This window comes from Stylophora pistillata, chromosome 7 (genome assembly GCF_964205215.1).
Source record: "Stylophora pistillata chromosome 7, jaStyPist1.2, whole genome shotgun sequence".
In the NCBI taxonomy this organism is placed as follows: Eukaryota; Metazoa; Cnidaria; class Anthozoa; order Scleractinia; family Pocilloporidae; genus Stylophora; species Stylophora pistillata.
In genome coordinates, this window is record NC_142525.1 from 34,677,182 (window position 1) to 34,695,716 (window position 18,535).

The 18,535-nt window shown below is 38.1% G+C and overlaps 2 protein-coding genes across 3 annotated transcripts; both read left to right on the forward strand.

Moving 5' to 3' along the window:
* The first annotated feature begins 1,732 nt into the window (after positions 1-1,732).
* LOC111328686 (uncharacterized) lies at positions 1,733-9,346 on the forward strand. 2 transcript variants are annotated; one of them, XM_088726983.1, is made up of 9 exons: positions 1,733-2,168; positions 3,733-3,846; positions 4,676-4,834; positions 4,989-5,119; positions 5,881-5,980; positions 6,680-6,780; positions 7,674-7,834; positions 8,174-8,314; positions 8,515-8,652. In XM_088726983.1, the coding sequence occupies exons 1-9, from the start codon at positions 2,079-2,081 to the stop codon at positions 8,592-8,594; spliced, it is 1,077 nt and encodes a 358-aa protein (XP_088583109.1). In that variant the 5' UTR covers positions 1,733-2,078; the 3' UTR covers positions 8,595-8,652. The 2 variants fall into 2 exon arrangements, with proteins under 2 accessions (XP_088583109.1, XP_022788904.2); XM_022933169.2 differs by lacking the exon at positions 8,515-8,652 and adding an exon at positions 8,741-9,346 and having other exon boundaries at positions 1,754-2,168.
* On the forward strand, positions 8,567-18,270 carry LOC111328685 (uncharacterized). The gene is made up of 7 exons (XM_088726984.1): positions 8,567-8,667; positions 11,264-11,363; positions 13,934-14,047; positions 14,798-14,956; positions 15,108-15,238; positions 17,496-17,595; positions 18,130-18,270. Exons 2-7 carry the CDS (start codon positions 11,274-11,276, stop codon positions 18,151-18,153), a joined length of 618 nt encoding a protein of 205 aa, XP_088583110.1. The 5' UTR covers positions 8,567-8,667; positions 11,264-11,273; the 3' UTR covers positions 18,154-18,270.
* Positions 18,271-18,535: the final 265 nt, after the last annotated feature.

Genomic DNA, 18,535 nt, shown 5'->3' on the forward strand with positions numbered 1-18,535 from the left:
CCTTTGTGGCGCGGATTCGTCACATATTTTTGGTATAGCATAGCTTTTTTTGCTGTCTTGGGAGTATACGAATGATTAAAAGATTAAAGGTGATTGTGTCCCTGACTTCCGGTGCAATTTTAAAACACGAAGCCGCTTTTAGCGACTGGGAATTATTTGTAAGATCGTCGGAGCGAAGGGCTAACGCTCGAAACGTCAGCTTTTGTAATCGTTACGGTGGCCAATTTACCACTTCAACTTTGTTGATATATCCAAATTATTTCGTTACTTCCCCCGACGCAGCCCCAAACAGTTTCTTTCGAAACTATCAGCCTTTATTTATTTGTAAGATCAACTAATACTAGGGTGAAAATGCAAAGAATTGGAAAATAATGACGATTTTGTCGTCCATTGGCAATCTCTACAAATTTCTCAGTGCTATCGAGAAACAGAGAATCGGCAAACGTCAAGGTTCTTTATTTTGTCAGAAGTGATCAAAAGTGTGGGAATAAATTTTTTGCTTGCTCTGCTTACTGATGAAAGAAAAAAGAAAAAACAATTCGTCCTCGTTAGTTGTCAGGTACTTTCTTAAAAAAAAAGTCACATAAGACTAAGAATTGATTCAATTTTCCAGTGTGTGTTTATGAGATTTTCGACCTGTTGCCCCCTCAGGATAATTTAGAAATTTCATGTGAATATAGCATATGCACAAGAAAACCCGCTCTGTAGCTGTCAGTCTTCAAATAGCAGTCCTAATAGTCGGTAGGCGAAAATTGACACTTCCAAAAAGTGGAATGGCTTTTTCAGTATTTAGTATTTTCTCTTATTTTCGCTTTAGCATACGGGAGATCTTGACTGAGTCACGCAGATGAGCAATCAATCGTGCCTATTGATTTATTTAATTTATTTGATTTATTTTGAACTGATCCTTGATCCGGTGATCCGGTGATCATATTCTTCCAGGAAACCCCAGAAGACATTCCTTGGTTTCACGTCGCGGTGTATCACACTCGATCCATGAAGGCAAAAATTCAAGTACCTCGATCGGCGATATCAGTTGCTGCTTTGGGAAAAAGCGGTAAAAAATATTGAAAGGCTTCGCCTGCTTGTATTCTATCGAGGCAATGCAATAATTCGAGGAGATCTGAAACCTGAACATCAAGACTGATTGACAGTAGCAACCAGTTTAGGAAGCTTAGGATGCCGCAGATTTTGTAATATCTTCTCCTCCTTCGCTATGATCTTCAGATTTGAGTCTCCCTCACCAAACAAAAATCACTCCTCAACCACGGTCTCTTCAAAATGTCGAAAACAAAATTTTCGGGGTCTGCGCTCTCGAGGTTTGCGTTTTCGAGGTCTGTGTTTGCGAGACACCCTCTCTTCATTCGTCTGTTCGTCCCAAGTAAACTCCACTAATCCCCACAGAATTAAGAGATCGAACGTGACCTTCCAAGGTGAAACCAGAGGAGAAAATGACTAGAACGATTGACCTCGCATTTAACAAAGGCACCGCGTCGAAAACAATCGGACTGAAAAATCAGCCTTACCGACATCGGCAAATTGGTCAATCAGATTGCGATGTATTACTGCCAGTTGCAGTATTAAATTTATTCTCAGCCATCTCGGAAGGATTAACCACCCTTTACGGATCCTTCACGAATATTACCGTGTAATCAATGTCATCAACTGGCGTCAATCACAGTGATGTTAAACCGAGAGAGACCCTTTTATTAAGGCAGAGGCTTACCATCCCATGGTAATGGTTCCTGTGGCATTTACATAGACGTTACGAATGTAGTTCAAATATATTGCCTCTAGAATCTGTTCCTAGTAGTCACTCTTCAGGCTTCCTGGCAGAAAAAAATACTTCCAAACAAATAATGAACTATTAATCTTTATTCGGAGCTGATTTTTTTGGAAGACTTCTAGAGGCAATATATATATTTGAACTCCATTCGTAATAACGGCTATGTAAATGCCACAGGAACCATTACCATAGAAACCCGAAACCACAGATATTTAAGGTGGCAAGCCTGAACCTGAATTGACAGTATGAAGACACCATACATCTTGTCAACTTCTCTCTCAGTTTCTCGGACATGAACAGAAATAATCGTGCACAGCTTCATAAGTATGAACCACCTAACTGGGCTTCATCCCTGAAAAGCATTCCAAAATATTCCATCAAGGTAAGACAACATGAACACAAATCAAATTGTTGGGTGATCCTCGGTGTAAAAACCTGACGAGGTTTTCTTTAAACAACAACAAACATATGAAACATATGTATGAACTGCGGTTATGAAACGTATATATGCACGATCCTTAGCAGTAAAGCACTATTTGAGCAATAGTGAAAATCAGACCTGAAAAAAATTTCAGGCCTGTACGGGATTCGAACCACTGACCTCTGCGATACTAGTGCAGCGCTCTACTAATTGAGCTAACAAGCCAACTGGGAGCAGGCCATCAAATTAATTCGACATAAACCCGTAGATGATAAATCAAACAACAATAAAAATATGAAACATATGTATGAACTGCGGTTATGAAACGTATATATGCACGATCCTTCGCAGTAAAGCGCTATTTGAGCAATAGTGAAAATCAGACCTGAAAAAATAAAATTTCAGGCCTGTACGGAATTCGAACCACTGACCTCTGCGATACTAGTGCAGCGCTCTACCAATTGAGCTAACAAGCCAACTGGGAGCAGGTCATCAAATTAATTCGACATAAACCCGTAGATGATAAATCAAACAACAACAAACATATGAAACATGTATGAACTGCGGTTATGAAACGTATATATGCACGATCCTTCGCAATAAAGCACTATTTGGGCAATAGTGAAAATCAGACCTGAAAATCAGACCTGATTTCACTATTGCTCAAATAGTGCTTTACTGCGAAGGATCGTGCATATATACGTTTCATAACCGCAGTTCATACATATGTTTCATATGTTTGTTGTTGTTTGATTTATCATCTACGGGTTTATGTCGAATTAATTTGATGGCCTGCTCCCAGTTGGCTTGTTAGCTCAATTGGTAGAGCGCTGCACTAGTATCGCAGAGGTCAGTGGTTCGAATCCCGTACAGGCCTGAAATTTTTTTTCAGGTCTGATTTTCACTATTGCTCAAATAGTGCTTTACTGCGAAGGATCGTGCATATATACGAGGTTTTCTTTGTTTCATATGAGGTATTATTTTGCTGTGCGCTATTTTTTATAATGTTTTGTTGTCTTTTGTTTACGTCACTTGTGAGCTTCACAGGGTTTTACACCGAGGAAATTGTTCAAATTGAAATATGAAAGTTTAAATTGATGAGGGCTGACATATGATCACTTCGCTTTGTTGGTTTGATGTTTCAGTTTTATTATTACTCTCCTTTACCTACCTCTGAGGCTTTCTCTGAGCCCTCAGTGGCAGCACATTCTCTCATTAAAGATAAACAAACAGATTCATTGTCTTGTTTCTTCATTGTGTTGTGCGTGAGTGGTGTGGCAGTGGATCATTAGGGAACTGTAGGCATAGAGATATCTCATTACATTAGAATGCGGTTATGAGGTAAGATCTTGTATGTCATGAATTTTCAGCATTTAGGCTCAAGTCAATGTTTTTGGTTAATAGAGCACTGAAAGACAAGTCAATTAAGAGGTTGCAGATGAGTCCTGGGTCAAATATTGTGTTGTATTCCTCTCAGCACAACACCTGACCTGTGTTCTATATTGCAAATGTTTCTATTTTGTAGCTTGCACAACGTAACACTCCAATCCATTCATGGAATCTTCCTGATGCCCCGAAGGAGTTTTCGATATTCATCAAAAGAGATGACCTGACTGGATGTGCTTTGTCTGGAAATAAGGTGTGATCATAAACCAGCCATTGTTGTTGATTTAATTTTACAATATTAATATTTTCAGACCAGCACCGAATGCTTTCCTTGGCAAGTAAACAAAATTTGAAACTTTTGCAGTGAAAATTGCTAAATTGTCTACCTGTGTTTGGCAGTCATGTCACAAACTGTAACCCTTAACTTGCCAGTACTTTTTAAAATGAATTAAGGTGAACAATTTTGTTAAAATGTTATCAATTCTCATCCCCCTTCAGGCTGTCTGCAATTTATGATGTATGCTATTGAACTTTCAAAAGCAGTTGCCAACATGTTTTTCTATATAGTACTAGTGGTCAAATATCTGGGAATGGCTTACCATAATTTGCGACATGAAATGAAAAAACATAGACAAATGTGCGACCTGAAATGCCATCCCAATATTGCTGTCAAAATTGCAATGATAATCAAGCTGCCTCACTCGAGTTTTAGACAGCCACAAACAATAATAAGTCAGGGTGTTTTTAAAATGTTTAAGTTTTACAGCAGAGCTCAAGAAAAATTGCTAAATTAACACTGCAGTGGATAGGGCTAGACAAAATCAAATGAACACAAGACCTTCAAAAGTGTCAGTTTTCCTTAACTCTGCTTTTGTTTCCATTAGTATACATTTATGAACTTTTCATTTATTTTTATTATATTGTGTGGCACTGCTGTTTATTTCCTATCTTTCTCTCTGAGAGTTTGCACAAGTGATCAAACTACACATAAGCTTTTATATGTACATTGTACTAAAGTGGCTATCTATTTCGATTAAGTATGAATATAAGTATCTTAATTGCTTTTAATTGTTACATTACAGGTTCGTAAATTGGAGTTCACTTTGGCTGATGCCTTAGATAAGAAGTGTGACACAGTGATAACGTGTGGTGGTCTCCCTTCCAATCATTGTAGGACTACTGCAGTTGCAGCAAAACAACTTGGTTTGAATTGTTACTTGCTGCTAAGAAGTTCAAACCAGGTATCACTTCAAGTATACTTTTCCTTATCATAATTTGCAGCTCAAATGCAATTTGCTCTCACAAAGTATCTTTATATACACATGAAGAACATCAATATTTGCATTATTGCCAACTCTCTGACTGCAGCCACCTTTCTTTTTTTTGTCCTTGTAGGAGACAGTCAATGTTGGATATAAAGGCAATCGTCTGTTAAGCAGAATGGCTGGAAGTAATATTATTCTTGTTCCAGAGTTGAAATATAAATCTGGCCTCAAGCCAATGATGGAGAAAATGGCAGAAAAATTGTAGGTGAATGATTTGGTCAAATTATTTTGACTCATTTGATAATTATACTGTTTTGAGTCAAAGGTGTGAGATTTTCGGAGAGATTCCAATCATTTTGGATGAATTAAACTAAAAGATTTACAAAGATATACTAATTGATAGTTAAGACACTCTGAAAAGCTTAATATAAGATGCCCCAAAAGGCTAACTGACAAAACCTCCCCTCTGCCGACTCCTTTGAACAATGCAATCCTTGGGGAAAGGAGGATCATTTACAAACTACAAAGCTTTAGTTTTCTCTTTTCATTGTTATACATCCTTTTTTTTTATCACAGTACATATTTCATTTGTTCTTAGACTTGACAATTAATATTTGTAATTGTGTATGTCTGAACCAGTGTATTTATTTCATCCACAGGCATAATGTGACTGGTATGCCCAAGGGATTGGGAGTGTGGTTTTATACCAGTCTTGCTATTAGTTACTTTTCACTCTCAGGAAATCATGAACTCCATGAAATTTTCTTTGCATTAACTCTTTAACTCCCAGAAGTGATTAACATTTAACTATTCCCTATAATATTCGTACCTTATCCAGCAAACATACACTGAGAATTAACTTAAACTTACCAGGTAGAAGTTTTATCTTGATCTAATGAGAAATTGTCACAAATGTGTTGCAGGGTAGAAGGGAGAATTAACAATCAGATCTTGGGGGGTAACAGGTTTCACTGCAGAGTAGATACTCGTTAATGATTTTATCTTGGATCAAATGTTTTCAGACGTCAGCAAGGTTCAGCCCCATACCTGGTTGAGGTTGGAGGATCTTCATATACAGGATTGTTTGGTTACCTGACAGCATTTCAAGAAATGATGGATCAAGTGAGTTGATCATTTAAATCAGACTATGGTGCAAATGCTTGACAATTAAATTTCTCCTCAAGTTATTGATGGACTTGGCTAATATAAGCCTATAACCTTGGCCAGTAACCCTAAGTTGAGCCTTATCTAGAGACAATTTTAGTCGTAATGCAGTTTCACTTTAATCAGTTTAATACATAATCATAAGCCTCTAATTAACTGATCAAAATGATACACAAAAAGTCTTGGAATTTCCTTGAAATGATTCTTTTTGTTCATATTTCTCAATATTTTTACGGAATTTAAGCATGTATCTTCCCCGAGATGTTGATAGTAATCCTCCTTACTCTCTGCCACACAATTCTTTTGACATAAGTTCAGAGAATTTGGTAATGGATAAACTAGCTATCCCCTAATTGATATTTTTCTTTATTCTCATCACTTGTCTGCTTGATATTGTATTGATTTTGTAAGGAGAATTTCTGTCTTGGTCACTGATAGTCAGGGTTAAGCGTGTGTCTCCCCCAGGTCTAACCCAAAATTTCATGGTTATAGCCTTTTACACTTTGAAAACTGAATAATCAAATGCTAGGGGATCGGAGGTTTGCATGAGAAGCTACTGTTACATAGCAATGAATCCTTGATCAATATTATGTAGCCCTCAGGAAACTGATTGTATTTTGATGGCTGGAAGTGAACACATTTTCTTTTCCTTTTAAGAATCTGCTGGTGGATTTTGATGATATTGTATTGACAGTTGGCAGTGGAGGAACTGCAGCCGGAATTGCCATAGCTAATTATCTGACAGGTTCAAAACTCAAGTGAGCCTTGAATTTTTTATAGTGTAGTTATAAACTTGTAGCTGCTGTAGTATTCATGAGGATCATTTATTTGTTTCAAATGGATCAAAGTATTTATACTCAAATTGTTCATAGATAAATAATACTGTCTTTATACTATGTTGTTTTAGAGAGTGTACTCTCACCACAGACCAGTAAAACATGAAAATATTTCTTACGTATCATAGGTATTCTAATGGTTTTTAGCTCCATCATTAAGGAGCACCCAAACTGGTGCAACATACTGTGAAATTAATCAATGCAAGCCTGCCATATATATTTTGTGACATAGTAGAAGCTTTATGTTCCTACTCAGTAAGAACAGTGAATATGACAAGGAGGCTAATGATAGTGATGGTTTAATGATGATAGTAGGGAGCTAAAGCAAACCATGACGGTGACGGCAACGAGGACGTGAAAAAACAAAAGATCTAACTGGCAGAACAATAGCTCAGCACATGCGTTTTAAACCTTTGTACATTTCCTAGCTGTACATTTCCTAGCTGTCCTTTGCAAAACAACAACGTGGAATCACCCAAATTTGCGTCGTCTGCGAACGGAAACCGCGATGACAAATAATTTTAATTTCCATTTGTAAATCAACGCTACTCTTAAACATTATGCTGAAGTTGAGGTGTGGCGCCGTATGAGAGGGTAAACACATGTAGCCACTTTTGAAATTCTAATTAAAAGTAGAAATTCATTTTTCAATTGATGTCTTCCTTGGCGTTGCCGTCCTGACTGCTTAAGGTTCTTAGTGATGACAGAAATCATTCAGTGTTATTATCCTGATACTTTCTGTGGGAGTATTACACTTTGCTCTTCATCCACAAGACTTTAACTTGCCTAAATTTGATTTTCTTATGTGATTGTAGATGCCACGCGGTAAATGTGTATGATGATGATGCATATGTATACAGCAAGATAAATGAAGAACTTCAAGCTGCTGGGCTCCCTGTACAAGCAGAAGACATAATAGATGTCATTGGTGGACATCATTTGCCAGGATATGGAAGACCCACGCAAGAAGATCTCGGTAGTTACATTTCCTCTCTAATGCACCATTGTTTAAGAAGTAGTGATTGCTGTACCATGAAACCATGATCTCCTTACAAAGCCCTTGTTTGAGTTTTAAAAGCCTCTGTTTTCCAGCTCCTAACATTAACTCCAGATGACCAGCCTAGAAGGTGAATTTAGATTGACCGTAGAACATAAGACCTGAGCCTACCTAGTTCAAAACTCTGGCTATTTAAAAGTATTCTGAACATTTTTATTCAGACTGTTGTGGTGCAAATGTTGTTCCACTATTCCAATATAATTATTTTCGATTTTTTTTGTATTCTATTAATGTAATATTCAAAAACGTTTGTTGTAGAATACGTTTTAGAGATTTCCAGTTCTACAGGAGTGTTCATTGACCCAGTGTACAATATAAAGGCAGTCAGAGGAATGCTGGCTGAAATGAACAACAATCCCGAAAGATTTCAAGGAAATAGGATACTCTATATTCATACTGGTATGTGAAATTTTTGTGCGCTACTGACTTGGCCGCCTAAACAAATTACTTCTTTAGTGAGACTGACTGTAGATGAACATGCATGTTTGCAAGAACTTATTCAGGTTCCTGGAGCTTGCAACGACCATATTGGGAGTAACTGTTTCCTATCCTGGGTTGGTTGTCATAGCCTGTTCCATTTCCTCCTTCTTCCCTTCCAGACCACTCAATCAGACTCCTTGACAATTTGCCTGTGACGAGTAGCTCCGTAGAAAGGATATTTTTCGAGGGGATGCGCTAATGGGGGTTAAACGTGAGGTTTCATGGAAACGGCGGATCAACTACAAAACACAATTCCAAATGAACTGACGGAGGTAATCTGTCGTATTACTATTTTCAATGCTTTAGAAATGTTTTTTGTTTTTGTTTTTTGTTTTGTTTTATTAGGTGGATGTTTTGGTTTATTTGATGGCAAAATTGATTCTGTACTAACAAGTTCACGAGGCACACAATATAACAGTGAGATTCTCTGCTGGCGAGACATCAATGATCCTCTACCGATCTGAATGTAATTAGTTAAAAAAGCCATTAAGTCATGATAAGTAGTTGTCATTGGATATAGTTTGTAACTATGGTGCAATGATCCAGCCGTCTGAAAAAAAAATTAATCCCATCCCAGACGTAGTGACCCCTGTTTGCTGGACATGTCAAGGAGGCTTAAGCGATGTGTTAGCCATGGCTATTCACATAAAAACGAATTTTTAGAAATACTTTTTTCTTTGTCTTTACGTCTTAACGCCTTTAATAAGGCAAAGAATAGATTCGGAACACCTGAATTTTAAACCCAAGATTTTTAATCCTTTAAGTTTACAACTTTTTGTCCTTAATTCGGACACAAAAACGCTCACACACACGGAAGACGTGTATCTTCAATGAGCTGCTTCAGTAATGAATGATTGCTGCTTATTTTTGAAGGAAAGTTAGATCTCTTCTCATACTTAAGCCTGGTTTTTGGAATTTTCAATAAAGTTAGTTACCCTTCGGCAAGGAAAATTTGTTTCACTATTTTAGGAAAGCCTACTCCATGTATTGCAAAAATTCCGGACTATTTTAGTCAGCCAACTTCGCCGATTCCGGTCCTCTTTTCTCTAACTGGTACGGTTTCATCAAGCTTTCTTGCTTGAATTGCCCACCACAGCATGCGAGGCGTGCGAAGCATGCGAAACTTAAAGACAAACTATAGAAACAGCTATTCTTCAAATAAAAGGCAATCTATGACTGCATGTGCCTACTGTTGCTTACGTACTTAGAGTACTGCAGTCAAAAAGCAGTGTGGTGTTGATGCAGAAGAGCCAGAATGAACAGCTCTTGTCGATGCTGATAATTAAATTGTGACAAAAGGAGGACTTGGTTAGAACAGAGTTTGTAACAATGGTCGTTTGACAGGCCGGGGATAGAGACGAGATTATAACTGATCAGTTGAAGGCCTGCTCTGGGACCTTAAGGTTCCTTTAGTCGCCTAAAGTTGCCTTAAGTCGCTATTGGTTACGCAATGTTATAAAGGTTCCACCCTTCCTAATTGACTCACCCCACTTTAATCCTATTGTGTTTATTGTAAGGGATTCTGTAATTATTTTTAAGGTTTATGGAGAGACTGTTGCTAACTTTGATTTTATCCCTTCAGTCAAAATCGCTTTAAGTCGCCTTAAATCGTCTAAAGTCGCAATGTTTTATTATGCCAATTCCGCTTAAGTCGTCTTAAATCGCCCAAATTAAGTCGCCCAAAGTTACGGTGACTTAGGGCCCCAGGGTAGGCCTAGTCGAGTTATTGATATTTTCTCAGATTAGCATGGCTTGGGGATGAAACACGCATGAAATCAAAGATAAAGCTAAGAAAGACTAAAAGGAGAACAGAAACTAACACACGTAGGCACAAAAAAACTGGTGTGTAAGCTAATCATCTTTGCGTAGAAAAAAAAATCATGCCTGCATGTTCTTCATTTTTCCTTTGAAATAGGTGGTTTACAACTTATCTCTAGGGACACAGGTAACAATGGTGAAAGGAACAAATGCTGGTGGACGAACAAAAGAAGCTAATGAGATATCTATTGTTTACGTCCACCAACATTGCGGCAATGACGTAACGTGCAAACCACCTATTGTTATTCAAGCAAGATCATGTCACCACGACATGTAAACAAAGTTCAACTCAGAGATAGTTGATCTAATGCTCAAGTAGAAATTCCTGACAGATGTCTTTGTTGAGTTCACCTTAAGTTTAGATTATGGGTCTGCCGTCTTATTTTGTCGCGATAAATTCCCAACTTTAGTTTTGCATCAAAACAACACCACAGGGCACGCTAAAGATCATCAGATCTTAATCGTAGTGGTAGGCCATTTCTGGCAAAAAAAAAAACACGTTTTCTCCCACCAAATTGAGGTATTCTTCGGAAGCACTTTATAGACCACTTTCATAAATGGCTGTCGGATTACTATTCATTTGTTGAAATTTAAATTAGCCCTTCTGGCCTCATTCTCCAGTACAAAATTCAAAAGAATACAGTATCTCAAGCGAGGCCAGAAGGGCTAATTTAAATTTAAGCAAAAGAATATTAATCCGGCAGCCATTTATGAGAGTGGTGTATAGCTTGTGCCTTTATTTTGCATATCTTCTTAAAGTTTTTGAGTGTTCTCCCAACATCGCCCGTGGTTTATCAGCCGGTTAACTGATAAAAAGGCCTTGGCACGCAAGGCCAGAACGTATGACACGCAAGGTTAGAACAAAATTTTTACGTGACCCCTTTCTCATTATGCATTCGTTTGCTTGATGAAGCGTAAAACAATGGCAAAAATAATCGTTTCTCTTCATAACTAATGCTTTGTTTAAGAGGGTTTTATAGAACTCTTCGCCAGTTTTCCTTAGTCAGAGGACACCATTCACCTTGTCAAATTAAGCCTCTCTCAGTTTAGTTCCTCAGAAATGAACGCACATGATCTTGCACAGCTTCATGTATATGAGCCACCTAAGTGGGCTTCATCCCTGAAAAACATTCCAAAGTATTCGATCAAGGTAAGACAACACGAATAATTAAGGAATGGTTAATGTGAGAGGATGGCTCCATAGTTCGATCTTACATTTAAAAATATTATCCTTTATTATCCAACTACACCTCGTAGAGTACAAATAACGCCCAAGACGAGTACAAATATCACGCGGTATTTGTACTCCAAAGGATAGGTTTTTTCGCATCGCGTAAGCGACGAATTGGATTGATACAATGTATATATGAAGTTCATATATTTTGAACTGCGGTATTAGTTACGTATGATGCACGATCCTCGCAGTAGAGAGCGCTATTTATGTAAGAGCGAAAATCAGACCTGAAATAAATCAGGCCTGTACGGGATTCGAACCACTGACCTCTGCGATACTAGTGCAGCGCTCTACCAATTGAGCTAACAAGCCAACTGGGAGCAGGCCGTTAAGTTGATTCGTAATAATCCCGTGATGATAAATCAGATACAATTTATATATGAAGTTCATATATTTTGAACTGCGGTATTAGATAGTATCGCAGAGGTCAGTGGTTCGAATCCCGTACAGGCCTGATTTTTTTTAGGTCCGATTTTCGCTGTTGCATAAATAGCGCTTTCTACTGCGAGGATCGTGCGTCATACGAATTGGATTGAAGTTACAATTAAATTACAAAGACTATTGTAGTAGGATAGCGTCAGTTGTTCCTTAGATAACATTTGTTTCCATGTCGGCACTTGGAACTTCTGAACTCATATCCAAGTGCCAACATGAAAACAAATTTTATTTACTGACGCTATCTTACTACAATAGTCGTTTTACGTATGATGCACGATCCTTCGCAGTAGATAGCGCTATTTATGCAATAGCGAAAATCAGACCTGATTTTTTTTTTTTTCTTTTTTTTCAGGTCTGATTTTCGCTATTGTATGAATAGCGCTATCTACTGCGAAGGATCGTGCATCATACGTATTTAATACCGCAGTTCAAAATATATGGACTTCATATATTCATTGTAATAGTCTTTGTATTCAGTATTATCATACGCTCTTAGACTTTACTTCCCATTGTTGCAGCCACTGCCTTTCTCACCTAAATATTACGCCTTTCTCACCTATTGTAAATATCACGCCATAATTACCTGTTGTTTTTACCTTTTTATTGTAAATAGAATATATACTAGCAGATAGGATTGTTTCTTCATTACATCTGCCTGATGAGTGCTTAACGCACGAAACTCAGAGTTGCAGCGAATCATGCGTGTTTCCTTCTTGTCACTTAATGATATATACCGCTCTAAGCAAATGTGTATTGAGCCCTTTTTAACAGTGCTGGCTACAATTCACAATTAGTATCTATATATATATAAAGGAAATCAGATTTGGATATTAGAGTTTTTTCATGAGGTTAACATCTTGTTAGGTTTATAGGCTCAAGTCAACAACTCTTGGCAATTAAAAGTTTTTGGTTTTTTAAAAGGGTGGTCCTCTCGACTTTCCGTCGCAGAAAAGGTTTTCTTTTGTTTGTTGCCCATGAAAATGGTTTAGGAAAAATGTTTCAGAAGTAGTTTGATTGCTCTCGAATTCTTTTTTTTTGTATCGCCACAAGACAAAATTGATTTTTGCCGTGTGGACAAAGATCAGTGGTGTAAATTCACAAATTTTGTCGAGCGCGCTGTGACTACAATAATACCGTTCACGGAACTCAGTCAGTTCACCGGTAAAGTAATGAAATTATCCATACCAAAATAATTAGAGGAGAACCTTCTCCGACCTTAAGTTATATATCAAATATTCAAAGAAAGAATTCTCAAAAATGCAGGCGTAATTCGGCCTTAAAATGCATATCAGTACACCCATGAGGTCACCATTTGGCATAAACCCGCTGGTATCCAAAACAACGCAAATCAATGCGTTCACTCAGTGCATTGCGCTCGGCCTGTCCGGCATGTACCAAAACCCGAAACAGCAAAACGAAACGACCTAAACGAAAAAGGCGAAACGACTAAAACGAATCAACTGTAACGGCCAAAACAAAACCACTACAACGATCGGGACGAGTGGAGGATGAAATGTCGCGAAAATATAGATTTCACTTCAGATATTCTCCCCTACCTAAGACGTTGAAATATAAAGGCCTTGTCATGAGATTGATTTTTTTTTTCCACCACGAAAGCAGTTGAATTTCCCCGTGAGGTAGATCAGGAGGCGACCTTAATTTCAACGAGACAACTAATATGAAGACTGACCCGTAACACCGTGGTCGTTGCGCTCATTTCGTTTCAATCGTTTCATTTTGGTCGTTTAGGCGGTTTCGCTTGTTTCGGTTGTTTGTTTGGGTCGTTTCGTTTTACTCTTTCGGGTTTTAGTACCTCGTTTCCTCATGTCGTATGCAGTTGCCCTTTTCGTGGAAGAAAAAGAAAACTTTTTTAGACGGGAAGTCAAGAGGACCGCTATCTCTTAGCGGATGAGGCACTTAAGAGAGCACAGAAAGCCAGATTAACTTAGCGGTTACAGATGAGTGCTGGGTGAAATAATGCGCTGCATTCTTCTCAGAGAGAAAATTTCTACTCCCGTTCAAATTATATGATTGTTGCTATTTTGTAGCTTGCACAACGTAACACTCCAATCCATTCGTGGAATCTTCCCAATGCCCCCAAGGAGTTTTCGATATCCATCAAAAGGGATGACCTAACTGGATGTACCTTGTCTGGAAATAAGGTGGGATTAGATCAGGCAATGTTGTTCATTTCATGATAATATCAGCTCAGCACTCCAGAAGGCAACCATTTTGGTTGCCATGACAAGTGAACAAAATTATGGTCAACAAATTTGAAGAGAAAGCTGCCAAATCGCCCACCTGTGTTTGGCAGACATGTCACAAATTGTAACCCTTAATTTACTTACTTTTAAAGATGAAGTGAGGTGAAAAAATTTCATAAAATGTTATCACTGCTTATCTCCCTGGCTTTCTGAGTTCTGCAATGTGGCTTGGACTTCCATTGGTAAAATATTTGGACGAGTGCAAATTTTGAGACCTGGAAATGCCACGTCAATATCGTGATGCTTTCGTTCTGTCAGAATCAAGCTGTACCACTTGAGTTTAGACAGCCTCACAAGTGTAAGTAAGTCATGGTGTTTTGAAAACGCCTTAGTTTTTGCAAAAAGCTTAAGACAAATTGGTAAATCAACTGACTCCACTGGATATCCAAAATCCATAGGAAAAAAAAATATTGAGCTTGACAAGTTTCAAGTTTTCATTTTCTCTTATTACAAGTTTCCATTTCTTATATTACAGTGACTTTTCATTGCTTTTTTACTGTATATGTGACATTGCTGTTGTTTTTGTTATGTTTCCCTTTAAGAGTTTGCACAAGTGAACCATGTATATTACCTGGGCCTTTAGATATGTATGTCTCGGTAAAGTTTTTATCAAATGAGGATGATATTACTCAACTTGTTATATTACAGGTTCGTAAATTGGAGTTTACTTTGGCTGATGCTTTAGATAAGAAGTGTGACACTGTGATAACGTGTGGTGGTCTCTCCTCCAATCATTGTAGGACTACTGCAGTTGCAGCAAAACAACTTGGTTTAAATAGCTACTTGCTGCTAAGAAGTTCAGATCAGGTATCACTTTAAGTATGCCTTTCCTTAACATAATTTGTAGCTCAAGCACCACTAGCTCTTACAGTGTATCTTTTCACATGAGCAACGTTGATATATGTGATTATTTGCGTCTCTGACTGCAGCCAACCTTTTGTTTTTTTCTCTCTTGTAGAAGACAGTCGCTGTTGGATGTAAAGGCAATCTTCTAATAAGCAGAATGGCTGGAAGTAATATTATTCTTGTTCCGGAGTTGAAATATAAATCTGGCCTTAAGCCAATGATGGAGAAAATAGCAGAAAAATTGTGGGTAACTGGTTTGTCAAATTATTTTGATAACTTTTGATAACTGTTTTGAATCAAAGGAGTGAGAATTTCGGAGGGAATCCAATCATTTTGAATGAATTAAACCAAGATATCTTAAAAAAAAAAAAAAAAAAAAAAGAAGCTAGAAACAATTTAGACATTCTGAAAAACAACATTACCTACGATACCCTTAAGAAGGCCAACCGGCAAAATCTCTTCGCTGACTCCCCTCAACAGTGGGAGCCATGGGGAAGTACGACCACTGACAAAATACAAAGCTTTAATTAATTGTCTTTTCTTCTTGTTTCATTCCGGGGGTTGTTGTAATGCAAGCCTGCGAGCCCGAGCCTTTTTTGACGAGCCGGAGCCATTTTTTGCGAGCCCCGTGAAAGTAACATCCAAATCTGGACATAATGCCTTTTTATGGTCATGGTCCCAGGCGTTCCTTGTTTAAACCGCGGAAACTGAGGATCAAAGTGCGACAACTTGTCTCTAATATCCTATGTTCGCTGATTGTAAACAACACAATTTTCGAAATGTCGTGTTTTGGGAAGGTGGCACGGCAAAGATTCCTGTCACACCGTTCGCACACACCGTTCGTGGTAGGCCCACACTAAACAATGTCGAGCGTTTTCGCTCAAACTACGAAAATACTGGTAAAACTGTGACAGCCGATTAACAACAAACTATGAAGCTGAAACGAACACTTTGTTCGAAGGTGGCGCTAACAACAGCAAATTGGATAGAGATACTGACAGAAGCAACATGGATAGTAATGTTAAATATCTAAGCTTAGCTCTTCCGTTAGATACCTGTTTCTGTAGTTGGTTTCTATCGGGTTCAATACTTAAAATGTACGATTTGATATTTCGTACATAATCACTATTACTATTGTGCAAGCGATCGTGAAAGTTGGTTTGCTCTTTGCATGGAATTACGAGTGCTAACTGGAAGACATGATGAATACTCTTGATGACTGTGATGTACGAAAAAAATTTTCCAATATGACTAATGTACATGAACATAATGATGTTACAGTGTCATTAAAGGTAAAAAAATTCAGATCTCGTGATGCATATTATAATTGTACTCGTGTTTTGTGTGAATGCTACGGCTCTGTAGTTTCGAATACATTTTACGCGTGGTGAATTCTCAAGTAAAGCGTTTGCTATGAAGCCCGAGTGAACGCTCCTCGAGCGTCTGGTTTGATTTTTTTTTTTTTTTCAGATTTTCACCTTCAAATGCTTTCTGGAGAGGAGCCAAAGACTGCTAGAATAAAATGAGGAGAGAAAATGGAAAGATATAGAAAAAACAGTGGCTCGCAATAAGAGGCTCGAGGCTCGCAAAAAACGGCTCCGGCTCGCAGGCTCGCACGTTAGTTACTCTCTTTCATTCCTAACTTTGCTTCTTTTTATGGAATGTCATTTTTCTTCAGACATGAGAATGAAGATTTGTATTTGTGTTTTTAAGAACTATTGTATTATTCAAATCAAGGTTTTGATCCACAGGCATAGTGTGACTGGTAATACCTGATGAGGGATTGGGAGTCTTCTTGCATCCCAACCTAACCTTTCACTCCTTGAGAAACATGAACTCCCCAAAATTTCCCTACATTAACCCTTTTGAACTCCCAGAGGGGATTAACATGTAACCTCTCCCTGTAATATCCATACCTTCTCCAGCAAACAGATAATTTGGTAATTTATTCCATTTTCATTGCATTAATTTGCAGTGGGGAAGGAATAGAAGGGAACATACGAACCATTCGAGCTTGTCCACCTTCCCACCCATCCCACCCCTGGGGAGGACATTCATCACACAGTGATCTCGTGTGTGGGAAATTAACGTCTCCTACCCCAGCCCTGCAGGAAACCCGGGAACCTCCATTTATTCGTCCCTATCCGAGAAGACTAGGATATCTAATCATTTCTTGAAGCTATAGAAAGGTAGCAAATTCTTCTGAATTATTTTAAGACCTTGAATGTTGGTCCGGCCAGGCCTCCCGCACAACAGTCCAGCGCACTATCCATTGGGCTAACTGGGCGAATGAAAAACTAGGCGAAATGAAAATACTTAAAGTTATCCTGACAGGTAGATGTTGTTATCTTGATTTAACACCAAAAATTTCCGACACTAATTTACAAGAAAATGTGTAGCAGCTTAAAGGGAGGACTAACAATCAGATCGTGGGAGTTAATGGTTCTCAGCAGAGTATAGATACTTTTCAATTTTTTTCTCTTGGATCAAATCCTTTCAGAAGTAAGCAAGGACTAGCCCCATATCTGATAGAGGTTGGAGGATCTTCATATACAGGATTGTTTGGTTACCTGACAGCATTTCAGGAAATGATGGATCAAGTGAGTTCATCATTGAAATCAAACTATGATCCAAATGCTTAACAAATCCTCTTGATTTGCTGATCTATCTATTCTAAGCTTGCAAACTAAGTCTAACGCATAGTCAGCTAAATTGAGAAGGATTTTTGTGGTAACGCAGGTTTCACTTTACAGCAAGCAAGTATACACAGTCTAAGTGATAATAATCTTTATACTGTTTTAGATAGTGCACTAGTCTCTCCATAGGTAATTATTAACATTATTAATCATTGTCATTACATCCGTTAGGTCATAGTTAATTGTTGTGAAGCGTAGTGTTTAAAGGGCACCCAAACTCAGGTGCACCAAATCAATTATGATCTAAATGAAGCCTGACATATTATTTCGACATTTGTACTTACCTCGTAAGAATATTGAATATAACGAGGATCATGATGAAAGTGAAGGGGCAATAATGATAGCGACGACAAAAGTCGTTCAGTCTTATTACTGATCACTTCATTGTTCATCCACAAGAATAATTTGTCTAACTTTGAATTTTTCATCTGAATGCAGGTGCCATGCTGTAAATGTTTCTGATAACGATGCAAATGTATACAGCAAGATAAATGAAGAACTAATGGCAGCTGGGCTTCTTGTGGAAGCAGAAGACATTATAGATGTCATCGGTGGACATCATTTGCCGGGATATGAAAGACCCTCACAAGAAGATCTAGGTAGTTAATCGTCTTCTTTGGAGTACTGCCATTGTTTAACAAGTGATCATCACGAAACCTCCTCTCACAAAGTGGCTGTCTGAGTTTTATAAAGCTCAATTTCCAGCTTCCAGGCATTAACTCCAGATGCAGCCTAGAATGCGAATTTAAATTGACCGTAAAAGAAGATACCTAACCGGCTAATCTACCTAATTCAAAACCCTGGCCACGTATAACTACTCTAACAATGTTAATAGGTTAAGGTA